General features: G+C 36.4%; 3 protein-coding genes across 7 annotated transcripts; 1 reads left to right on the top strand and 2 right to left on the bottom strand.

Annotated features, from left to right (window-relative positions):
* Positions 1 to 11,529: 11,529 nt before the first annotated feature.
* LOC131437565 (regulator of microtubule dynamics protein 1-like) lies at positions 11,530 to 13,194 on the bottom strand. Its single transcript, XM_058607012.1, has 3 exons — positions 12,898 to 13,194; positions 12,362 to 12,610; positions 11,530 to 12,291 (listed from the first exon to the last, which is right to left on the bottom strand). The coding sequence occupies exons 1-3, from the start codon at positions 13,081 to 13,083 to the stop codon at positions 11,695 to 11,697; spliced, it is 1,032 nt and encodes a 343-aa protein (XP_058462995.1). The 5' UTR covers positions 13,084 to 13,194; the 3' UTR covers positions 11,530 to 11,694.
* Positions 13,195 to 18,453: 5,259 nt separating this feature from the next.
* Positions 18,454 to 21,830, top strand: LOC131436531 (SET and MYND domain-containing protein 4-like). Of its 5 annotated transcripts, none has more exons than XM_058605279.1 (3): positions 18,454 to 18,780; positions 20,058 to 21,394; positions 21,454 to 21,830. In XM_058605279.1, the coding sequence occupies exons 1-3, from the start codon at positions 18,718 to 18,720 to the stop codon at positions 21,758 to 21,760; spliced, it is 1,707 nt and encodes a 568-aa protein (XP_058461262.1). In that variant the 5' UTR covers positions 18,454 to 18,717; the 3' UTR covers positions 21,761 to 21,830. The 5 variants fall into 5 exon arrangements, with proteins under 5 accessions (XP_058461262.1, XP_058461267.1, XP_058461264.1 ...); XM_058605284.1 differs by lacking the exon at positions 21,454 to 21,830 and having other exon boundaries at positions 20,058 to 20,603; positions 20,695 to 20,892; XM_058605281.1 differs by lacking the exon at positions 18,454 to 18,780 and adding an exon at positions 18,886 to 19,670.
* Positions 21,820 to 23,174, bottom strand: LOC131436532 (nucleoporin Nup37). Its single transcript, XM_058605285.1, has 2 exons — positions 22,715 to 23,174; positions 21,820 to 22,662 (listed from the first exon to the last, which is right to left on the bottom strand). Exons 1-2 carry the CDS (start codon positions 22,874 to 22,876, stop codon positions 21,847 to 21,849), a joined length of 978 nt encoding a protein of 325 aa, XP_058461268.1. The 5' UTR covers positions 22,877 to 23,174; the 3' UTR covers positions 21,820 to 21,846.
* Positions 23,175 to 24,635: the final 1,461 nt, after the last annotated feature.

Genomic DNA, 24,635 nt, shown 5'->3' with positions numbered 1-24,635 from the left:
ATTTTCATGAACCGAGAGCCGCCATGTTGGATTTCAAAATAACTCCAGACATCGATAATCAACATCTACTCATCATACCCATTCCAAAAATACCAATATTGCATGGGTTTTGATAAAATTTTACGAACCGAAATTCACTATCATCAATTTCAAATAACTTCAGACAATGATTTTCGACACCACCCGTTCCAAAAATAATCATACTGCATGTTAAGATTTGGTTGAAATTGATTTTCAATACCACACTCACCTCACGGAATATCACCATGTGGTAGTGAAAATCGCGCATGGGTGATAATCGTGATAATGCTTTTGAATGATAATCATGTGTGAGTTTACGAAACATCGCTAAAGTGAGATTGAACGGGTGATGATTTCCCCCATACTCAGCGGTGATATTTGATGTTTTGAAAATTTCGCACACCGATATTAAGTGATAATCGTTTTCTAATATCATTCTCAGAATATCAAATGATTTTCTTCATGATGTTCGGCGATGATTTTGTAAGTGATAATCACCAACAATTATTATCGGCGATAATAACTGATTTTTGATATTTTGAGAATGATAATGCCAACACTGTTCATAACAAAGCAAAATATCAAAAATCGAAACAAATTTGGCTGGCAAATTATTCTGTTGAAATAATGTATTTAAAAATCTCTTGATATGATGATATTCCCACAATCACTATGTTTTTGAATTCTCATGTTTGGGGGCCGTAATATTGCAGTCCGCGTCCCCGAGCCCGAATTTTCTCTCGGCGACCCTGCCCTCTGCCTAACAGATGGGTCCAGCCCAGAGATGCCAGATATTTTCAGAGAAAATCTGTATTACCCTGTATAAAAAATCTGTATTTATCTGTATTCACTAATAAAATGTAATTTCTATAATGAAATGATGTTGAACCAAATACAAATAATAATTTAAATTATTATTTGTATTTATTATTAAATAATAAATAAATAATTTGTATTTGGTTGAACGCTATCTCAACAGATTATGGTTAAAGAATAAGATGTTCGATGAGCATTTATTTTTCATATCTTCGTAGTTTACAAAAATATGTAAAGACAAAATTTAATATGAATGTATTTTCAACCATAATTAAATACCAGACCAGCAGAAGAATCTTTTGATCTGCTAATGTCAGCAAGCCAAAGGGCCCTGCTAATTCAGCAGTCAAAGGGGCCCTGTTAGAGTGCAAGCGATAAATTTGCTCAGTTTTCCATCTGAAAAGGTCCTTTTAATTTACTGTAAGTGCATTACTCGCTTTGGTCAGTACCAAGTTTGGCTCTGCTTTCTCGTGCTCACTCTGTCTAAATGTTTTTTTTTGTGTTGATCATCAAAGATCTGCACACAAATTTTTACTTTAATTTGTGATTTGTCCGTTGATTAATAAACTTTCATCTCGTCACTGCAATCAAATACTAAAAGATAGCTCAGACGAAAACAGTTTAATTTTTCTTTATAACTTCTTGTGAAATCTGTATTAAATTTAGGAAATCTGTATAAAATCTGTATTCTGTGTTAGATCTGTATGAGGTTGTAAAAATCTGTATAATACAGATAAATCTGTATAAATGGCATCTCTGGTCCAGCCAGGCCTTCTTCAATATGGTGGATGCGGTAGAAATTCGAATTTCAATTCAACGGATTTAGTCATCGTGTCGATAAGTTGAATTTGATTAGCTGTGAGTAATCGCGGTACCCACTTTGCAAATGAGTAAAAATTTCTGAAGTGGTCACCCCATTTTTCACAAGGTAACCGATTTTACAATAAGTGTTATTGTTTTGTAGTATTAGTACCTACGAACATATTCGTGAAATATTTCGTCGATATTCGAATTTTTTATACTAATTTTAGTACATTAACATTTATATACCTTTTCATTGTAATGCTTCCTGAAACTCAAGTTCTCTTTCGAATTATACGAAACTTTGCAAATGCATAAACAACTATTTTTGTCATAGAATGAAGAAAAAATTGTTTAAAAATGTTCAATTTTACTAAAATTTCTACTTAAATTTTCCAAAGAAATCGATATTGAAGTACCTTCTTCGCGCGATTTTTGTTTCTGTTAAATGCTAAAATGTTGCATATGTTATTGGTTTTCATAATCAACAAAAAAAATTCGGTATAGTGCGGCAGGGTTCGGTAGGGTGCGATGTCGTCTGTGCGACTGAAGCGAGCTGCGACAGGTTTGGACAAGTAGGCATAGAAAATGATTTTTTGCCTTTCTCATCTCAACTTTTTTAAATTCTAGTATTTCGATGAATTTTTGGTGTAATATATAAGAGAAAATGAATAATATGAAAAAGACATCATTACAGCACTAGGTAGATTTAAACAGGATTTTCTATTAAATGTACGTCAGGAAATTTATTCATCACATATTATTTTACATTCTTTTTCATTTTTTCGTGTGGTTTGCACGCGAAAATAGTCAAGGAAAACACAAAAGTTTGTGATCATTCCAGCAAAAAAGATTAACGATACAAGTTCAGTGCATTTACTGCACTTCATGAGAAAGATTATAAAATTAGGACCCAATGGAATTCTTTGGAAGAACCGTGAAAAGACACGCGTATAAAGTTAGTTTGCATCAAATCAAAACCAATCGAATTTCAACTGCGCATAATCTATTCAATTGAGTAAAGGATTCATTCAAAAATATAAACTTTGATTTTTGCATGATAAACAAACCAGACATTCAGGATAGAGAACGGCAAACGTAATGACTATTAAAACTACACGCTAATGTAAGATTTTTTCCGAAAACAAAGAAATTGTTGTAAATGTTCTGTTCGAACCACCAGAAAATATAGAATAATCTAGAGTCGAACTTGTAAAATAATATGTGATCAATAAATTTCCTGACGTACATTTAATCGAAAAACCTACGAAAAAGCTACCTAAAACTGTAATGATGCCCTTTTAATATTATTCATTTTCTCTTATATATTACAGCAAACATTCATCAAACTACAATTTCAAAAAGTTGAGATGAGAAAGGCAAAACATCATTTTCTATGCCTACTTGACCACACCTGTCTCAGCTCGCTTCAATCACACCGACGACACCGCACCCTACCGAACCCTGCCGCACTATAACGAATTTTTTTTGTTGTTTATGAAAACCAATAACATACGCAACATTTTAGCATTTAACAGAAACAAAAATCGCGTGAAGAAGGTATTTCAATATCGATTTCTTTGGAAAATTTAAGTAGAAATTTTAGTAAAATTGAACATTTTTAAACAATTTTTTCTTCATTCTATGAGAAAAATAGTTGTTTATGCATTTGCAAAGTTTCGTATAATTCGAAAGAGAACTTGAGTTTCAGGAATCATTACAATGAAAAGGTATATAAATGTTAATGTAACTAAAATTAGTATAAAAAATTCGAATATCGACGATATATTTCACGAATATGTTAGTAGGTACTAATACTACAAAACAATAACACTTATTGTAAAATCGGTTACCTTGTGAAAAATCGGGCGACCACTTTAGAAATTTTTACTAAATATTTACATACTCGAGACGATATCTTTACGATGGCCCTTATTACCGGTGTCACTACACGGTGAAAACAAAGTGAAGTGACTGTGACTCTTATTATGGGTATCACTTCACGATGGAAATCAAATGAAGTGAATGTAGGTCCTTATCACGGAAGTCGCTTCAGAGACAAAAGTAATTACTTGGATGAACTTGATGTCATTATGAACATCACGCCACCAACATTTTGTTGAAAAAAATAGGTTTTTTCACCTCAGTGATCACTTCACTTTGCGTGATACTGGTAATAGGAAAAATCAAGTGAAGTGACATGTAAGTGAAGTGAATGTGAAAGTGGTAGTGAGAACGGTAATAAGGGCCGATGTCAACTATCTCCTGTAAGTTCACTCATCGACATCCCATACCGGTCAAAACATTTTTATTTACTTGATTCAGAGCCCGAATAATGCTTACCATTTCTTGGTTTGCACAGTATTTTTTTCATTGATAAACAGTGTTTTACATACGAAATATTTTTCTCCATTGTTTCTGATTTTAAAAAAGTAGTGCCACTGAAAGCACAATAACTAATACACTAATGAACCAAATGTTATGAAATTTCGACAGATGGCATCTGAAGGAGATTTCTAGAAGAAACCAGACCCTGTGAGCTTAGAGAGAAATCAGTCTTCAGTTGAGCTACGCTGTCGCACGGTATCATTATGCTGCTATTTTGGTGCCCATGAAATTCACATTTCTCTCAGCTGCTTGTGGATCAGGGTCATTTCGCAGAAAGCCATTTCGCCGAAAGCCGTTTCGCCGAAAGGGTCATTTCGCCGATTCCTGCAATTGTATTAATATTATAATTGAAATGCTGCGCCACATCGATTTGAATCGTGTGCTGTCCGACCTCGCTACCGGTCGTTCGGTCCTAACTAAACCAAAGTAACCTACCTTTGAGTAGACCGGGCAATCGAGGCGGTTACAGGTTTGTATGCAACAGGTCACCGCTTCCGACGCTTCCGACTGCGGGTCGGTGGTCAACTCAGCAGGTGTCGCCTCGGCGGCATCTTGACTTCGGTTATATGGCTGCGCCACCTCAGTTATACAGGAGGCATAACACACACAAAAATAATATGATGTATTCGAAATTACCTTTTCGGTGAAATGTCCCTTTCGGCGATATGCCCTTTCGGCGAAATGACCTATTCGGCGAAATGACTTTCGGTGAAATGACCCGCTTCCATCTCATTGAACAAACCATAACAATTGTATGGGTAGTAGTGCTGCTATTTTGGCGCCCACGAAATTCTCATTTCTCCCAGCTGCTTGTACGTTCGAGATTCAATGCGGACTCGCCTAAGGGTGCCATGCTCGCAAAAAAGTATGTCACTTACGATTTGTTCGTAAAATGACGCCATCTGTCTGTCTGTCTATTGTTATATTTTAAACAATTGAACCAAAGGTAAAAGTGCTACAATCAATAATGAAAAAATATTCAAATCCTTCGTTCTTTCGAATAATAAGTTGAAAAAAACTAATTTCCTGGAACGCAAACAGTGCGCGTCTATGCAGGACAAACAATCGAGGCATTCCGAAATGCATAAAATTTTAACTTTTTCTGAAATATTATCCTCTATATCATAAGGCAAATTTATGTCTGAAAGTCATCCTTCGTGCTTATGAATTTCGAGGATCATTTTGTCTGAGTGTAGGTTGTGATTCACGAGTTCAACAGTGCTTGTTTTTCAACGTATTAGCACTTTAAATGATGACAAATGTATAGTATACGTGTACATAACAAATCAACAATTCTTATCGTTAACTTATCATGCTGACTGGGCGCTTTTATATTCCTGGTTTCACAATCTATTGTTTTGAAAATGCTGCTGCTGTATGACGCAGCTCGCATCAAATCGTATTCGGAGTTGGTAGCACTCTTTCGGATATCATTGAAACTTTCTGGACATGTCATCCTTGTTACAAAAAGCCACTTTGCATACTTAGTTTTCTCAAAACTGTTGCCTTTTTTATAACAGTCGAAAAACCATCTTTCAACTATAGATGGTCGGGTATGCAAATTCTTGTACCCGAACCCAACCCGTAGCTGATTAAAAATACAAATTTTTGCTCCTACCCGATCTGAACCAGAAATTTTTTTCTCGAATCCGAACCCGATATAAATTGAAAATCTGTATACGATCCTCTATATTCAAATTCTTAAACTCGAACCCGAACCGTATCCATTGAAAAATTGGAACGAAACTCTACAAATTTCCTGGAGTAAACTGTGGGTTTACTGGAGTGGTGCGTCAATCGGGAGATTGCTTCGATGCTGTAACGTGGTGACATTTTCACCGGATTCGTAGAAGCGAACACGCAATGGGAGATCCTTAACTGATACTTTTACATCGCACCGCCTATTTCCAGTCATTTCGAATGCCGATTTCAATCGCATTTGATAAATGTGACGTTTAAATTTTCTACTTTGAAAATCAATTTCACAGTGCAGATCTCCTTGTCGATCAGTAACTATTCCAGGAATCCACTTATCCATACGCGGGTTTCCTGAAAGAAAGTAGACCTTTTGCTCCTCCCCAAACTCGCGGTATGACTGTTCAAAAGATGACTGTTGCTTTTGGGACATCTTGTTGCCAATGGTTTCCGGTCTGACTAAATCCAAACGGGTTCGTAAAATACGCCCCAGGAACAGCTTTGATGGTGATTCAACTGTTGTTACATCCGTTGCAAATGTTGCAAATAGCTCATCAAGTATTCTTACTGTACTTTCAACTGTTGTCGAATGTGTCACTTTTACTTCGAACCACCTGCTATCCCGTAAAAAAATAAACCATTGATTTTACAGCATAAACAATTGATTCGCAATTAGATATATGGGTTACAATACATTTTATTGTATCTAGACAAGATTTTTTTCATTTCCAACGATTCAATGTATTGTTACTACGATTCTACAATTGAATTTATTGTACACGTGATGTTTTAAACAATATGCAAACTGTACATTTTATTGTTTTCTAAGAAAACATGTATGAGAAAACTTCATGATTAGAATTGTTACGATACTTAACAACCTATACATTCTATTGTAAAAAGCATTTCCACAATTGATTGAATAGTGTATAACAATACATTAAAATATTTTTCAATGGTCAAAGCAAAATTGTGGCAGGTTTTGTAACAGCAAATCGTATTGTTTTTCAACAATATTTTTTATTCGGGATACTCAACCTGCATAGTCCAAATGGATGCGTTCCAATGGACCTTTCGAAAATTCCCAATGATGCTTGTCGAATTTCGAGGAGGGGGGGGGGGGGGTTGCTTTGCGATTTATTCAAGATCCTGATCGATGCCGCCCCAATAGACAAATGAGCGGGCCGAACATTTCACTTCGACTATATCGATGTGTGCTGCGTGTAAATCGTTTAAGATCGCTTGACGAAGTGAAGCGGGTACGACCACACGACGCTCAAAAAGCATGCATTATGCAGCCAAATTATAGCTTGCCTCCGGATTCTTGTAACCAGCGCTACACAAATGCCGACCTGCTTCCAGCTCGCGGACAATTCTGCCCAAATGTGAATCCTTCTGAGTCTCACGAGCAATATGTTCTACGGTAACAGGTAACTGCAACTGTGCCAATCACACATTAACACAATGCGTTGGAGCATTGGCACTTTCGTTTTCATACAGTTGCACAGTTGCGGCACACAAAGGGCTAACTGTTTCATGGGGCACAGAGTGGCACACTTAGGCTCACAGTATATCACGTGTTTTTTAAAGGCACAATATAGGGCTTGAATTCGATACTGTAATTGAAGTGGGACAAGTAATTCGCGTAATGGCCATGCGGCTGATACACAAGGCTGGTAGTGTCTTCTGCGGATGCAGAATCTGAGTGAGCGATTTATGATCCGTAATCAAGACGATTTTCCGGGCATACATGAGATGAAAACACTTCTTAACTGCCCATACAATAGCGAGAGCTTCTTTGTCTATTTGTGGATATTGCTGTTCTGAAGCCGACATTGTTCTATTCGCATATGCAATTGGACGCTCTGCTCCGCCTATCACTCTGTATGACAGTACCGCTCCCAAGCCTGTTTTACTAGCTTCTGCAGCTAAAACGAGAGGAAGTGAAGGATCGTACTGTATTAGGACTCGTGAGGATATGAGTTCCTTTTTCAGATTCTCATAAGATTCCACTGCTTCGGATGTCCATTCAAAATTATTTGTTGTGATCATGTCTCGTAGCGGTAGTGCTTTTGTAGAAAGATCGGGGATAAAAGCACTATAATACGTCGCTTTTCCCAAGAACAGCTGTAACTCATCGGCAGTTGTAGGTCGAGGAGCATCCCGCACGGCTGTAATGTGCTGTCCGACTTATGCAAACCATTGCAGTCTATCTTGTGTCCCAAACAACTGAGAACTGGAGTGGCGAATACGCACTTGCAACGATTAAGCCGAAGGCCATAATTATTCAATCAATCGAACTTTGCAGGTAACGCGGATAACAGATTGTCGAACCCCTCAACGAACACAATGATATCATCGAGAAAATTTATTACATTCGCTAACCATGAAGAATACTTTCCATACGTCGTTGCCGAAATGGCAGGAATGTTTGCTGCTTCATACACTGCTCGGGTTGGACGAATGAGACCATTAGTTGGTGTATTCAGAATGAGAACGAATTGCACATCTCGAGATTTTGCAAATATTGGAGAAACTCCCGGTTTAAAATGCACCCTGGCTGGAGGGCCGAATAATTTTCCTGGGATTTCACAGTTGATCAAGACGCAATTCCGGATTGCGTGACATCTTTGGCTCACTCGAAGTCAGAGATAGCACAGAATTAACAGAAGAGAAAAGACGGTAGATCCTACATTGACATTTACCGCTACTTGTCCGTTACAGTGAATGGGATGATCAGTGTAACTACAAACTCGGTTATTCGATTGCTCCAGTGTGACGTTTGGTTTTATTGTGCGAAGTGTGGTTTCGCTTTACCCATGTTGGCGGCGCAATGCATAGGACACTGATCTCACAAACCAGTTGCACCTAACAAATTTTATGGATTTAACCGATGTTAAGTACCCCATGTTGCATCGATTTGAAGCTAATCACATTAAATTACCTATTGCGGAAGGGTTTTTCAAAGATATTACAACATTTGATGGATATTTTTACAAAGTGGACCAAAATACCTCTGTTACCCTACACGGTTCAAAACTATTCACGTCTTCTCTGTAATGTAGTCTGAAACTTAATCAAATTTGAATAGTTCTCACGAAAAAAAACGCAAAATATTAATGTTTTCACAAAATAATTGTACACCTAATTTACCAATTCCATCATTTTTGGCGCCCCCTGGATGTTGGTGCTCAAGGCCCCTCACTACGGCACTGCTCAAAATCTCAAACAGTTATATACGTTTTTTTATTGTATTCGAGTTGAAGAAGTACTCGTCTTTTATGCAAAGTCGGTAGATTGATGAGGGCATAGCAATTGTCGTAACGTGACAATTGAAGACGATTCAACCAAGACCTAAATGTATATTTATAGAGCATAAGACTTGTGATGATGCGATAGATTTTGCAAGGTGTTTCGAGATAGCTCCTTTACCCCGATTCGTGGAGATTCTAAATTTGTAGGTTATATTAGGTAATGACCATACAAACTTACCTTGGCTATACTGGTTTCGATTTCAAATTCCGGAAGTAGTGGTTTAAAATTCCAAAACGAAACTCACATCGATTTCTCAGATGATTTTGAGGTTTGGGAACAGATAATAGGTCGATAAGGAAAAAACAGGTAGACAATGTGGATGGGTAAGTAATTGGTACCCTAAACCGTTGATTTTAATCATGGCATGCTTATATGCTTCAGGTAAGGCCATTTCTTATGCGATTTCGTTCTTCAATCGCTGTCCAACGATAACTCAAAACTAATAACGGGTAGGAAAATGGATGTTTTGCTATCTTAGCCGAAATTTCAGTAAAATATCGCTTTGCCGTTCCTTTTCAGCATTTTTTTTTTGTGCCGAGATAAAAATTAAGTTTTAAGTGTGCACAATTCTGTATTTAGTTTAACACAGATAAAAATATTTTGTGATTTTACATTTATTTTCATGCACATTTTTGGAGCAGGGAATTGAATGGAAACTTACATAACAAAACGAAGCGGTTTGTAAATATACAGTCTTGTTCAATGAAAAACTAAGTGAATTTTAATGTAATTATACATCAATCGTGGTTTTAAATGAGATTTCCGTTTCAACTGATGTCTATTTCATAGTCCTATCGGTTTACATGTCGTGTAAGTTTCATCTTTTCTTTCTGTGTTTGACAATATGTATAAAATCTGTAACCGGCATAGAATTATTTTGTATACTAATTAAATTAATTAATAAATTAATTACAGATATTTCTGTATGAATGGTAACTCCGACTACACGACCTGCCCCTCGCCTATAAAAACTGTATCGTAAATTTAAGTACCCCCCTAGTAGTTTCTACTAGTCACAACGTAGGTCACTCTGTTGGTAAATGAAAAAAAATAAACACAGTATAGATGATAGACTGCATGTTTTTGATAGGGTAACGTGGCTGTCCCAACTAAAGGAATTTTCGAAATGACCGTCAAAATTATTAAAGAATCCAATTTGTGTGCTACGCCAACTTAAATGCGCCATTCAAACGCTGCGCCTCCTGTGTGTATGAGACATGCTGCACTCCTGTTACTTCTATAAATCAAATTCATGCTAGAAAGCGTTTCATTTTATTTATTCTAAATAGTGCAGCGTAATCAATCAGCTGGAACTGTGTATGGGTGAAAATTCGTCATCATATTTTGCTGATAAAAAAATCACTTGTGGACGATATACAGAGTTTTGTGATGCTTGTTTCATGAATGAAAATCTCGGAAATGATATTTATCAGTCATTGAATTTCTCTTGAACTTATTTTTTCTCGAGTGATAATAAAATGAACTGATCATGATTTTCCCAACAATTACGCAATTTTAACAAAACGCCATCGATTATTATTCACGAGTTGTCACTGAACGTAAAAATGGATCGTCTATAACGTTAACCGAAACAGATCGCGGTTCGAAAATATCAAGAGATCAAAATTTACTTCAAAGATAGCATATTACAAAAATATTCAGCTCGCAATGTTAAAGGGGCACACTTTATTGTGAACATAACGCCCCCAGTCGAGTCCGCATCGAGACTCGTGCATGTGAGAATAATGCCGAGATAAAGCGTGTGAAAGTAGCAGTACTGGACTATCACAAATGAGTGATACATTCGGCATTCACCCTGATTCTGTATCATCATTTGGTATTTTGATCGAACCAATGTGAGAGTTGGATATCTTGTTAATATAATGTCTTTGATACTTACTCCACTCTGATCAAATGTGACAGTAGTTATTTTGTCGCTATCAAAAATAAAGCTGCTTTATGACCGTTAAATAGTTATTTTCCGACACAGAAAAAAAATCTTACAAAAAAAATTTTAATGTCAGAACCTTAGGTAAAATTTCTTCTGTGTAATTGCTTTTTGTATTTTGAGTCAAAGAAAATACCCAAATAAAAAGTTTCGATACATTGCCAAACGAAGTAGGTTTATCTCGTAGTTCTTCTTACGTTCGCTGTATTGCAATTATTATACCACTTGAAATCATTTCATTTTCAGTGCAAAATAAACCCAAATAACTTTTCATTCATTTTCCCCATCAAACTTTGAATTGAGCCGTATTTTTGGTGCAATATAACTACTCAATAAAAAATAAATGCTCGGCTGTCTAATTTTAACTAAAAGTTTAAATAATTCGCGAAATGGTCCACGGCCTAAATATGTTACAGCAAAAGATAAAATACACTTAGATAGAAACCAAATAGAACTAGTCGACAACCAGTGGGGACTATTTGTTAAAATATTAAAATGAATCAAACAACGGCTCAAGAAATTCACGTCAATAAAAAAAATCACTATTTTAACCGTCACAAAGTTTTGCAAAATATACTTCTATTTGATAAATTTGATATTGAAAAATACAGTCACAATCATATGCCTCAACCTAACAGTAAAACTAGTAACATCCCTCTTTTTTATTAATGAATATGCATTAAAAAATGATTTTCAAAATCTTTCCATTTTTACAACTTTTTCAATAGTTTGGCTGCATCTTCTTTCGCTTGCTTGTCATCTTCGTTCAACACAGTAACGTTAGCCGCCAATGTAAGATACTCCTTCGCTTTGTCAGAGTTCTTCAACGCGTGATAGGTTTTACCCAACATCAGGTGATTCATGGAATAAAAATTAGGCTTTGTGTTTTCGGCTTTCTCGAAACACTCCAAGGCCTCTTCATAGGTTCCCGTCGGCGGTGTTGCGAAAATAGTCGAAACAATTTTCCGCTGATACCAAGGGAGCTCAGCCAACCCGTAGTAAAATTGACCTAATATGAACCAACTGGTAGCATCGTGAGGGTTTAATTCAACAGCCCTTAGCATGTGCTTTTTAACGTTTTCTAGCTGGGTGACGCGTTCCTTTATTCCGTCTAAGCCACTTTTAGCATCCAATAAAATCGAGTACCACTTGTGAGTGGCATAATCGCTGTCGTTCATTGCCAAGGCGTCGGTGGCATACTGGAAACTTTCCCGTACCAATTGTTCCTTTTTTGGGCTAGGAATCGTTTTCGATAAATTGTACAGAGCGCGACCAATGCGCCACTTGATCTCCCACGATTCGGGTTCCTTAAATGAGGAATAAATGTTATACTTGATCTGAATCATGATATCAACACATGGCAATTGAATCACTTACAGAACACTTCAGTAGTAAATCGTACGCTTCTTGAAAATTATTCTCATCGAACAGTTGATCAGAATGTTGGATCGTATCAGCAATTGTTTTAGCAGACTCATCGGCCATTTTTGTGTTATTGATCTTATCGGCAACTGTTTTCTTTGAATTCGAGGAAAACAACGAAAAAGAAGCTAGAAATGCTATTGGAATCACTTTTGCTTCTACTGATGTGCTACTCGTCAGTTGAGAATTACTGGTTTCTTGTTTCTAAAACGATGTAACAATAATAAATGATTTAGCTGATTTCAATATTCACACTTTTCATCTATTCAAATTTCAAACAAGTTCACGCTAACTATCCAAATTGATTCCCGACTATCGTTTTATCAAGTCGAATATTTTTATCTCTATTCCCATTAGGCTTATTCTAGGTTCCACGAAAAAATGTTCAGCGACTGATAAAAGTTACACGACACGTAGCTTTTATCTATAAATTTCTCTGAAAGCGAAAACTTTCTACAATTGTGGATAAAACTAATTTCCCAATTACTCACTTTCTTTGTTTTTAAGAATCTGGAAATATAAGATTTACGCGTTCGCGTCTGAAATATCCTCAAACTCTGGGCAATCGTTGTGTGCCTTAGTGTTACCACACTGACAACCAATAACTTGTAATGTTGAAATTTAAACCGCTGGATTAACATATTGCCTGTATGAGCGGAATTAAATGCAATCACCATATAGAGTCGATTCACACACTACACCAGAGTCGTGTTTTGAACTCTTCTGAACAAGAGAAACGTCTATACAGAACAAAACAATAATAGGAAATTATAAAAAATGATAATAAACACGCAACAGAATCGAATGCATGTGTTTGTGACACTGTTTAATAGAAAAAGATAAGACAAGACCTGACAACTGGCTTCTTATTCTTCCTTCCGAATCATCCTTCTCGTCATTTGCGCCCTGTGGAATAAATACCAACGTATCGGCTACAGTGTAGCCATATTTACAGATTTTTTTTATTAACTTTATGCTAAGAAAAAACTATTTATTAAATTTAAATTTTTTGACTCGGTTTTTGATTCGAAATAAACATGAAAAATGTGTTGGTGAATGCATTTTATTATTATATAAAAATGCTTAAAAACAATTAATTGAGTCATTCAGGGGATAGCCAAATTTTGTGCTAGGGCACATAACCGTTTTTATTATTTTTACGTTTCGTCTTTGACTCATCAGTGCAGAGCAGTTCAAATTGAACTGCTTAGTGCTAAACTCGGCAGTTCAATTTGAACCGCTAAGCAGACGTAAAGTTTCTGCTACTTACAGAACACTTTTTGTTTTGCAACGGAGTGCAATGTCTATTCTGACGTGCCGAACGAAAACGTGTTTTCGACTATTTCTGGCCGATGCAGGTATGGTCATTTAGGGGTTAGCCGAGTTTAGCACTAAGCAGTTCAATTTGAACTGCTCTGCACTGATGAGTCAAAGACGAAACGTAAAAATAATAAAAACGGTTATGTGCCCTAGCACAAAATTTGGCTAACCCCTAAATGACCATACCTGCATCGGCCAGAAATAGTCGAAAACACGTTTTCGTTCGGCACGTCAGAATAGACATTGCACTCCGTTGCAAAACAAAAAGTGTTCTGTAAGTAGCAGAAACTTTACGTCTGCTTAGCGGTTCAAATTGAACTGCCGAGTTTAGCACTAAGCAGTTCAATTTGAACTGCTCTGCACTGATGAGTCAAAGACGAAACGTAAAAATAATAAATTAATTGAGCTTTGATGTCAAAACAAGAAATATCTCATGTTGAACCCAAAATCGAATCCATTGTTGACGTATTACCGGATCTTTTGGAAACCGGAAAAAGTCAAGTTTGGATAGAAATGCTTAGTGTGACCACAGTGTGGAACACAACAGTTCATTCTTCTCGTAAAATAAACACACTTTCGAGTTTACACTAATTTAACAAATCTCTTTTGGTTACACTTTAATTCACTAAAAAGAAAAACGGCTTGATGCTTCCACTATAAACATTTATTACAAATGAGATTGGAAAAAAGTTAAACATTCTCTGAAAATTTTCATTTTCATTGGTGAGCTAAAATTATACATTTTAATAAACTTGTTTTCTGATTTTCTTCATACTTGGCATCATTGCTCGCGTACCCTGCAAAAGTTTTTTCTTTTCACAATGTGCGGGTAGCAACATCAAAATCAGCCAATCAGAAACTGGTCCATTTTGGAACAAAAGCAGCCGCCCCAGTTGTCAGGTCTTGTCTTAGAGAAAAAGTAAGTAATTTCCGCTCATCTCATTTGAAACCTAAGGCCATGTTCAGTAGTGTTCTAGTTCAAGATGCATAATTTATGTCGGTTTTATATCTTTATATCTGGATTTGATAACAAGAAAAACTGGCAGCCCCAGTAGTGTTTTACTCGTGTTTCGAATATAGAACAAAATAGAACGGCATCGTATGCCAGTTTTAAATTTCAAACTAAGACAAGACTGTCGTGATTTTTTCTTGGATTTCTGCTATCTTTGTTCATCCTTTCAATCTGCAGGAGGAAAATGCACCCGTTCTTCATGGAATTCGAGTCAATTTTGTCTTTCTGCTTTCAGATTACTAAGATTGAAGTTTGTATAACAATTATTACCGTTGTTTTATAGAATTTAGACTACAATCTATGAATATGCTAAGATTACTTTGTGTCATTTATTTGAATAATTTGAGTTGTATTTGAGTTTGGATTACTAAGCAATTCAATTACTATAATATATATATTTTTTATCAACTGCTCTCTCTTGTGGCTGGACTATTCTACCACAAAGACAGGACAGCTCGCGTTACGGGCTTGGCTCCGAGCTACAGCTTGCGAAATTTTTTTGCGGTTATTGTAAGTACTCTAAATAGATATTTATAAAATCTCCAAATATTGGATAGTGTAATGCAACAAAAAATTTTTGTAAATATGACATATCAGCTGTTTTTCAAAGAAGGACGTATCTTACAAAAGTAAACAAATCGAGGTTCTCTCTCCTACCAATAAATGCTTCAAAATCCTACAATTTTGTCTGAAAATTCGTATTCTACAAAAATCTCAATCTTAGTAATACAAAGAACTATAAAAGGCGAAACTGTCATTCCATTTGTTTACGCAAGTTTCGCCCTCCGTGTTCCATGCCAACAAACAGGGCGATACTTCAATTGCTAGTAAGGAAGGGCGAAACTATTTATTTTCTTTATTTTAGATGGTTACCGAACCTTTTATTACTGGAAATAGTAGAAGAAACAATAAAACTACTCACAGATTTGTCTTAGTAGCGAAAACCAGCCAATTTCATTAAAAATGTGCAAGGGCGTATCTTCATAATTCACACAGGAAGTGTAAAAGTAAACAAATCGAAAAAGGGCGAAACTCTTTTTATGTTGATTTATTCAGTGGATATAGAAGGAAAGTGGTAACATTTGCGTACCTTTTGAAGATAAACTAACAATTCATCGACTAATCATAAATTGATCAGAGATTATACGATAATTTCTAAACACGATTTGAAACCAAAGTCGAAACATTCATCGATGATTTTCTCCATTTGCTGTCAATGTTAGATTCGCCGTTCTTTGAAAAACAGCTGATATATGCATGTAAATATGTATATAAAAGAAATTGACTGCACTGCCAATTAGGTTTTGCACGATGACGACACAAATGAACTGCCGATGAATCAAGTTCATCTTTGACAGTTGCCGTGTACTTGTTTTGTTTTGCGACTGCAAATTAAAAATTGAAAAAATGACGAAAAGGTGCCTGGTTAAAACGTATTCCACAGTGAAAATAACTAAAAAGATTGCCCTGTATGTGTTTCCAGCATCAAGGAGCGATTTATTTATGAATCTGTTGAGTGTGAGGCGACTTGCAATTTTTATATTCGAACGATGAACTTCTGATGAACTTTTAAACTGTAAACAAGTACACGTCGACTGTCAAAAAAAGTTCATTCTGTTAATTTTTGTGAGGTTATGTCATGTTCGTGCAAAACCTAATGTCGCTAGTCACATACTATTAGGTTTTGCACGATGACGACACAAATGAATTAGGTTTTGCACGATGACGACATAAATGAATTGCCGATGAATCAAGTTCATCTTTGACAGTTGCCGTGTACTTGTTTTGTTTTGCGACTGCAAGTTAAAAATTGAAAAAATGACGAAAAAGTGTCTGTTGAAAACGTATTCCACAGTGAAAATAACTAAAAAGATTGCCCTGTATGTGTTTCCAGCATCTAGAAGCGATATATGTATGAATCTGTTGAGTGTGAGGCGACTTGCAATTTTTACATTCGACCGATGAACTTCTGATGAATTTTTAAACTGTAAACAAGTACACGTCGACTGTCAAAAAAAGTTCATTCTGTTCATTTTTGTGAGGTTATGTCATGTTCGTGCAAAACCTAATTGCCGATGAATCAAGTTCATCTTTGACAGTTGCCGTGTACTTGTTTTGTTTTGTGACTGCAAGGTAAAAATTGAAAAATGACGAAAAAGTTCCTGTTAAAAAAGAATTCCACAGTGAAAATAACTAAAAAAGATTGACCTGTATGTGTTTCCAGCATCAAGGAGCGATATATGTATAAATCTGTTGAGTGTGAGGTGACTTGCAATTTTTACATTCGAACGATTAACTTCTGATGAACTTTTAAACTGTAAACAAGTACACGTCGACTGTCAAAATAAGTTCATTCTGTTCATTTTGTGAGGTTATGGCATGTTCGTGCAAAACCTAATTAGGTTTTGCACGATGACGACACAAATGAACTGCAGATGAATCAAGTTCATCTTTGACAGTTGCCGTGTACTTGTTTTGTTTTGCGACTGCAAGTTAAAAATTGAAAAAATGACGAAAAAGTGCCTGTTAAAAACGTATTCCACAGTGAAAATAACTAAAAAAAATTGCCCTGTATGTGTTTCCAGCAGGACGGAGCGATACATATATGAATCTGTTGAGTGTGAGGCGACTTGCAATTTTGACATTCGAACGATGAACTTCTGATGAACTTTTAAACTGTAAACAAGTACACGTCGACTGTCAAAAAAGTTCATTCTGTTAATTTTTGTGAGGTTATGTCATGTTCGTGCAAAACCTAATTAGGTTTTGCACGATGACGACACAAATGAACTGCCGATGAATCAAGTTCATCTTTGACAGTTGCAGTGTACTTGTTTTGTTTTGCGACTGCATGTTAAAAATTGAAAAATGACGAAAAAGTGCCTGTTAAAAACGGAATCTACAGAGAAAATAAATAAAAAGATTGCCCCACAGACTAACAGACATGACAGTATGAGTGAATCCTTATAAAATTAATTTTTCGTGATGCACTAGTTCCACCTATAGTGTACTGCGCGAACTATTTACCATCTCTACACCCCTTGTGTTATGTAAAAGTTTTTTTACTAGTTGGTTTCCCCTCGTTTGTCAACACCGATCAGCTGCTTGCAGTGATGCCTGATATCATCAAAATATTTGAAAATGAATCGTCACAATAAATTATTGGATTACGTTGATAATATATTTAACTTTTTCGCGATGTTGGAAGGTAACCATTTATTTGACTCAACGTTGTTCGTCTAGACTATTTTTTATTGTGTTGGTAGTTTTCATCCGAAAATAAGTGGTGGCAGACCAGAAGCAAGTAAATATTGTAACAAAACGGGTTCGATTTTGTATTGCGTTGTAGGATGAGAAGTAGGCACAATTATGTATATAGTTTTGGCAATATGTATTAAATCTGTATCCTGCATGAATTTCACATGGAAGTATACAAATCAATAAATTACAGGTAATTCTGTATGAATGGCAACTCTGTTGGTAAATGAAAAAAATAAACACATTCTAGATGACAGACAGGATATTTTTGATAGGGTAACGTGGCGCCATCATGACATATGTGAGTACTGTCCCAAATAAAGGAATATTCGAAATGACCGTTAAAATGATTGAAGAATCTAATTTGAGTGTCCTGTCTGTTAGTCTGTGATTGCCCTGTATGTGTTTCCCGGCCCCCTGTCACGACGCCATCTTCTATGAGATTAGAATCGGAACTTCAAAATCAGCTGATTGTAACGTAAACAAACAAACAGTAATGCATTTGTTTAACGCGTTTACCTTGTTTAGTGCACGAAAATTAGTGAATTTTGTGTCGACTCTCTCACAATAACTTGTCGGTTTACCTAAAATACAGCAGACAGTGTTTTGGGACATTAAGTGGATATAATTTTCACAATTTGAGAGTCGCGATGAGTATCAAAACATCGCAGTGTTTGGGGCTCGAAACGCGAGGGGCTCAACGTAATCGGTATACTTTCAAATGGCTGGTGCTCACATACCGGTGTCAGATGGCTGGTGTTTCCAGCTTCAAGGAGTGATATATGTATGAATCAGTTGAGTGTGAAGCGACTTGCAATTTTTTTTTTTTTTTATTTGCTGTGTCACTAACGTGACAGGCTAAGGCCAGTGATGGCCCATCTTGCCTTTGTATTGTTAGATTATAATTTAATTTTGTGTTTTAATTCGATTGTGTTTTTTGCACATGTATTGTTCATTTATTTTCTTGTAGGTTATGTTTGGTTGTATTATTATTTTCGAGTATTTTATATTTTTCGATTGTAAATTCTTTTACATTGACTCCCGATGATGTTTCGCGGCGTCGCCACACGGATTCACTCTAGGACGAGAAAAAATTTTTCTTCCGCGAACAGAAATACACAAAATTTTATCGCACTAGTGCGAAACGATATGCTAACACTTTGAGAGCTTCACCGGAAGTCCGACTTGCAATTTTTACATTCCAACGATGAACTTATAAACTGTAAACAAGTACACGTCGACTGTCAAAAAAAGTTCATTTTGTGAGGTTATGGCATGTTCGTGCAAAACCTAATTAGGTTTTTTATCGTGACGACACAAATGAACAAGTATTCATCCTTGACAGTTCAGCGGTACTGTTTACAAACAAGCTTAAACAAAAATCGAAGAGCACATCTAAAACAATCATCTTTACACTTTGCAACTAGTCACTTTTATTTAATAAATATCAAAAACAAACCGTATTCAATCGTGAACAAATGTTTTAAAACTTTATTTAGGCGATACGGACCGTAAATGGTCTGATCCAATTTGTCAATAAACAAACAAAAGAAATTTCTGTTTACAAACAGTACTGTTGAACTGTCAAAATGTATTCATCCGATTGAGGTTAGCAGTGACGGTAAAAAACCTAATTAGTTAAAGTTTTAAAACATTTGTTCACGATTGAATAAGGTTCGTTTTTGATATTTATTAAATAAAAGTGACTAGTTGCAAAGTGTAAAGGTGATTGTTTTAGATGTGCTCTTCGATTTTTGTTTAAGCTTGTTTGTAAACAATACCGCTGAACTGTCAAGGATGAATCTTTGTTCATTCGTGACGTCACGATAAAAAATTCAATAGAACTTCTAGCTGCTAAATTTGCTCTTACTTTTCACAAAACTTTCAAGTTAAAACCACAAGCTTTTGATCTACATTGGAAACTTCCAAGAAATTGCTGTAATGGCTAGTAAATTAAGGCAGGCTTTCATTTGCAGTTAGGCCCAATTGTCATGGAACTATCAACGTTATTTATTTCTGTGTATAACAAATTAAGCCATATTTTCTGAATTTGATTGTTAGCTGCCTGTTCGCTGTTCTACATATATCATGATTCGTCCGGAGGTGGTTCAGCAACTTGAATCTCCAGCTTTTGGACTTGCAACGTCTTGGATTTTATCACGTAACTGCGTTCCAGCCGATTCGTTAGATGAAGTTCAGCGGTTTTTTCAACGAGAGTTTTGGCCATTTCCGAAAACACATCCGCGAAAGGATGAAATACTAGCCAATGCGCTACGCGTGAAAGCGAATGGGACCTACATGAATAAATCGGTTGAACAAGAAGTAGTGCTCAGACTATACAACGAAAGTATTTGTCATGCACCGGATAAAGCTGAAGAGTTAGGTATAGGATATGCCAACAGATCAGCGGTTTATTTCAATCAAAAACAATATAATCACTGCCTTGATAATATCCTACTAGCCAAAGCAAACAACTACCCGACAAGTAAAATGCAGAAATTGTTAGAACGGGAACAAAAATGTCTCAATATGATGCAAGAATGTTCGAATGAACGGAAACAACCTGTTGTGACAGACAATGAACAGCACAACTCCAATTTGGAAATGGCAAGTATCCCAGATTATGGCAGAGGATTTATTGCAACAAAAGATTTGAAGGTAGGCAATCTTGCTCTAATTGAGAAATTTTCTTTATTAGTTCTTGAACATGAATCAGCCTATAGCCGATGCAATCACTGTGGCTTTGGCAACAACCTAGATCTTATTCCATGCCGAACATGCTGCAGTGCAATGTATTGCTCGGAACAATGTCGAGCAAATGCTTATAATCAGTACCACCGATTCGAATGCGGAATAACGGAAGACTTGAAGTGTCTCTTCAAAGGACCAAAACCGACACGAGTTTTTCACATTGCTTTGCGTCTATTCTGGATAGCGATGGGTGATCTCTTGAAAAATGCAGAAGCATTCTGCCTGGAGTACAAACAGAATTTGAATGATTATCGGAATCCATTGAATGTGGACCCTAGCAAGCTACATTTTCACATACTATCCGAAAGCACATCACGCAAAAACAAAGACAAAACTGACAAAGGTATCACACAATTCTTCACTGTCCTCGCGTATCATATTGCAGTTAAAGAAAACACTGCTTTTCCGACTGGACAAATTTTGAATGAATATGAATCAGTTTTGTTAGAAGTACTTTATCGACTGTTTTGGATTGCTATTAGCATCTGCGATCAAAGTATTAAGGGTATGACGTGTCTCTATCCGTTGTTGCGATTGGTTAATCACACTTGTGCACCAAATGTGGAACGTTGCTGGATTAACCAGCAATCAGTTCTTGTTGTAAAACGCCCAATTAAAGCAGGGGAGCAGATTTTGCTGTGCTATATGTAAATACCTATTATATTACCAGATTTTTTGTTGAAAAACTAACGTAAATATTTTTTAGTTCAAACAATACTTTCGAATCTATGACAAAGGATAAGCGAGTAAGTTTACTACAGAAACATTTTAATTTTATTTGCCAGTGCCTTGCCTGCGTATTGGACTATCCACAATTGAATACAGTGCAAGATAATCAAATATTGAGAAGTGAACTTCAAACTATCGACTCTGTAGTGAACGACGAACAAAAACGACGAGCACTGGAAAAATATTTGGAGCGACATGACGATCACTATCCACTTAAAGAGTTAAGCGAAGCGTGGCAAATATATCGAAAACTAAGAGCTGATCTTAAAGCTTCGTGCGACTGACAAGATTTGATTTAGATGAAACGAGTTGAAAGTGAAGCAAAAATGAGAAAACATGAATATTTGAAGTTCACCACCGTTTAATCAGTTCAAAGAGAAATTTTCCAAAAACATAATTTTCTATCCTGACCTGCTACAACATATGGAAGCTGGTAGTGCCAGCACAGCCCGCCATACAATAGTAACTTAGCTTCTATTTGAGGAATCTGATTTTTAGTATGAATAACTTTTAGGGTACTCCTCGGACGTCCCACGCTGGCAACAATGGTTTCCGAATGTGGCGAAAACTTGACGATATGACCACAATCCTCGTGAATTCGTTTGTTCTCTATGGGTCGACTTGGTCGCATCAAATCCCAGAAAATCAACTCTCCGCCTGCTAGTGCTACCACAAAGGCTGAATTATTTAGACTCCAGTCAGCGTAGTTGAGTGGATTTTTACTGCTCTCAACTGACAATATTGCTAGCTTCGATTCCACATTGTAAAGATGCACAATTCCAGACTTTTCGGCAATAAGTACCTTACCGGACTCATCAGGATGCCATTTGGCGGACACTACCGCTGAGCCAAAGAAAAATGTCGACCCTTTCGAATAGTTTTCCTTGCGTTTCCACATAATACACATGTGATCGTCTCCGCAAGACGCCAGGTACTCCCCGTCGGGATCCCAGCTGATCTGATTCACATAGCCGCGATGACCTTGCAGTACCTGTATCGTATTATCATCTTCTAGATCACTGTTGAATATGCGCAAATTGTAGTCGGCTCCTGCCGTACAAATAACGACCACCTTGGGTAGAACCGCCAACGACGTTTCAGGCGCGAATGCTACGGCATGACAGCGACTTTCATGGTGAACTTCCTTTAGTTGATTCCACTCAAAGCACTCCAGTTCGCTTTCCTCCTTAAACAGATGTGTTAAAGAAAGCACATATCATATGTTAAAAGAATGTTACCGGAAATCGAACCACTCCTAACATCAGTTTATCGGGGAGAGCAACGCATAATAAGTTCTGAGACCACTCATAACTAGACAACTCAAATGTAGTAATTTTATCTGGAAACGTTATCGAATGAGTCGGTGGTGAGCTGTTCGAAGAATCCATGCTTTGCGGCATATTTCATGTGTTTTACTAAAATAATTTAGCGCCTTATCGACAAAAATTAAACAATAATTCTCGGTTGATTTTTCATTAGGGCGTATAAGCAAGTGACAGTTTCTCATTGTTTACTTTCTCTGCTATCAATTACCAAGCGGTTTCCATGATTATCACTCAACTCTTTGCATAAAATGATACCCGAAACAATCGTTTTTCAAACAGAGTAGTGAAATCAAAGAAAATCTTTTAAATCGCACAAAAATGAAAAAGAGAGAGTGATTAAAAAAAAAACTGTCACTTGCTTATACGCTCTAATGAAAAATCAATCGAGAATATTATCGATGTCAAACTCAGTGCTGTCAACTGTTTTTTCCAAAAATCTGTATTTGGCGGAAAAATCTATCTGTACAATATCTTTCTCGAAAAATCAAACATCGATTTAGTGTGGAAACTGTTTTCGCGACCAAAAAAAAGGGCGCTCGACCTGGTTTACGTCTATGGAATCCAACACGAAAACTGAAAATCGGTATTTATCTGTATGAAAATTGAAATATCGGTATTTTGAGAGAGCATATCTGTATTCCTGTATCGAGTCAAAAAATCGGTAAAATACCGAGAAATCGGTATAGTTGGCAGCGCTGGTCAAACTTTACCGGTCTCTTCTTTCACACCAGCGTTGCCAGGTCATTTTCAAAAAAAATTGTATTCGGCGCAAAAATCTATCTGTATCATATCGGTATCAGAATCCCGTAACATAAGCACAGACTAACAGACAGGACACTCAAATTAGATTCTTTAACCATATAAACGGTCATTTCGAATATTCCTTTATTTGGGACAGTACTCACATATGTCATGATGGCACCACGTTACCCTATCAAAAACATTATGTCTGTCATCTAGACTGTGTTTATTTTTTTCATTTGCCAACCGAGTTGCCATTCATACAGAATTACCTGTAATGTATTGATTTGTATACCTCCATGCGAATTTCATGCAGGATACAGATTTATTACATATTTCCAAAACTATATACAGAATTGTGCCTACTTCTCATCCTACAAGGCAATACAAAATCGAACCCGTTTTGTTACAATATTTACTTGCTTCTGGTCTGCCGTCACTTAATTTTGGGTGAAAATTACCAACACAATCAAAAATAGTCTAGATGAACAACGTTGAGTAAAATAAATGTTTACCTTCCAACATCGCTAAAAAAGTTAAATATATTATCAACGTAATCCAAAAATTTATTGTGACGATTCATTTTCAAATATTTCGATGAAATCAGGCAACCCTGCAAGCAGCTGATCGGTGTTGACAAACGAGGGGAAACCAACTAGTAAAAAAAACTTTTACTTAACACAAGGGGTGTACAGATAGTGAATAGTTCGCGCAGTACAATATAGGTGGAACTAGTGCATAACGAAAAATTATTTTTATAAGAATTTACTCATACTGTCATGTCTGTTAGTCTGTGACATAAGTACCAGGAAAATGCCACCAAAGCTCATTTTGGTGAGCATAAAAGGTTCCACAGCAACCTTTTCTCATGTCTATCCAAGCATAAAACGAAAATCGGTATTAATCTGTACGATCCGTGAATTATCGGTATTTTGGGAGTACACACTTAAATTTTTAAGCTGAGTCTCGGCAAAAAAATGCCGAGATTCGCACAGCTGAGGAATCAGTAATCATCTCAGCAAAAATTAAAATTACTGAACTTCTCGGCACCCTCAAATTTGACAAACGTCAAATATTGCCGAAATCGTCAGCA

Source organism: Malaya genurostris, chromosome 3 (genome assembly GCF_030247185.1).
Source record: "Malaya genurostris strain Urasoe2022 chromosome 3, Malgen_1.1, whole genome shotgun sequence".
In the NCBI taxonomy this organism is placed as follows: Eukaryota; Metazoa; Arthropoda; class Insecta; order Diptera; family Culicidae; genus Malaya; species Malaya genurostris.
The sequence above is the reverse complement of the archived record's forward strand: the minus strand, read 5'-3'. Positions and strand labels throughout refer to the sequence as shown.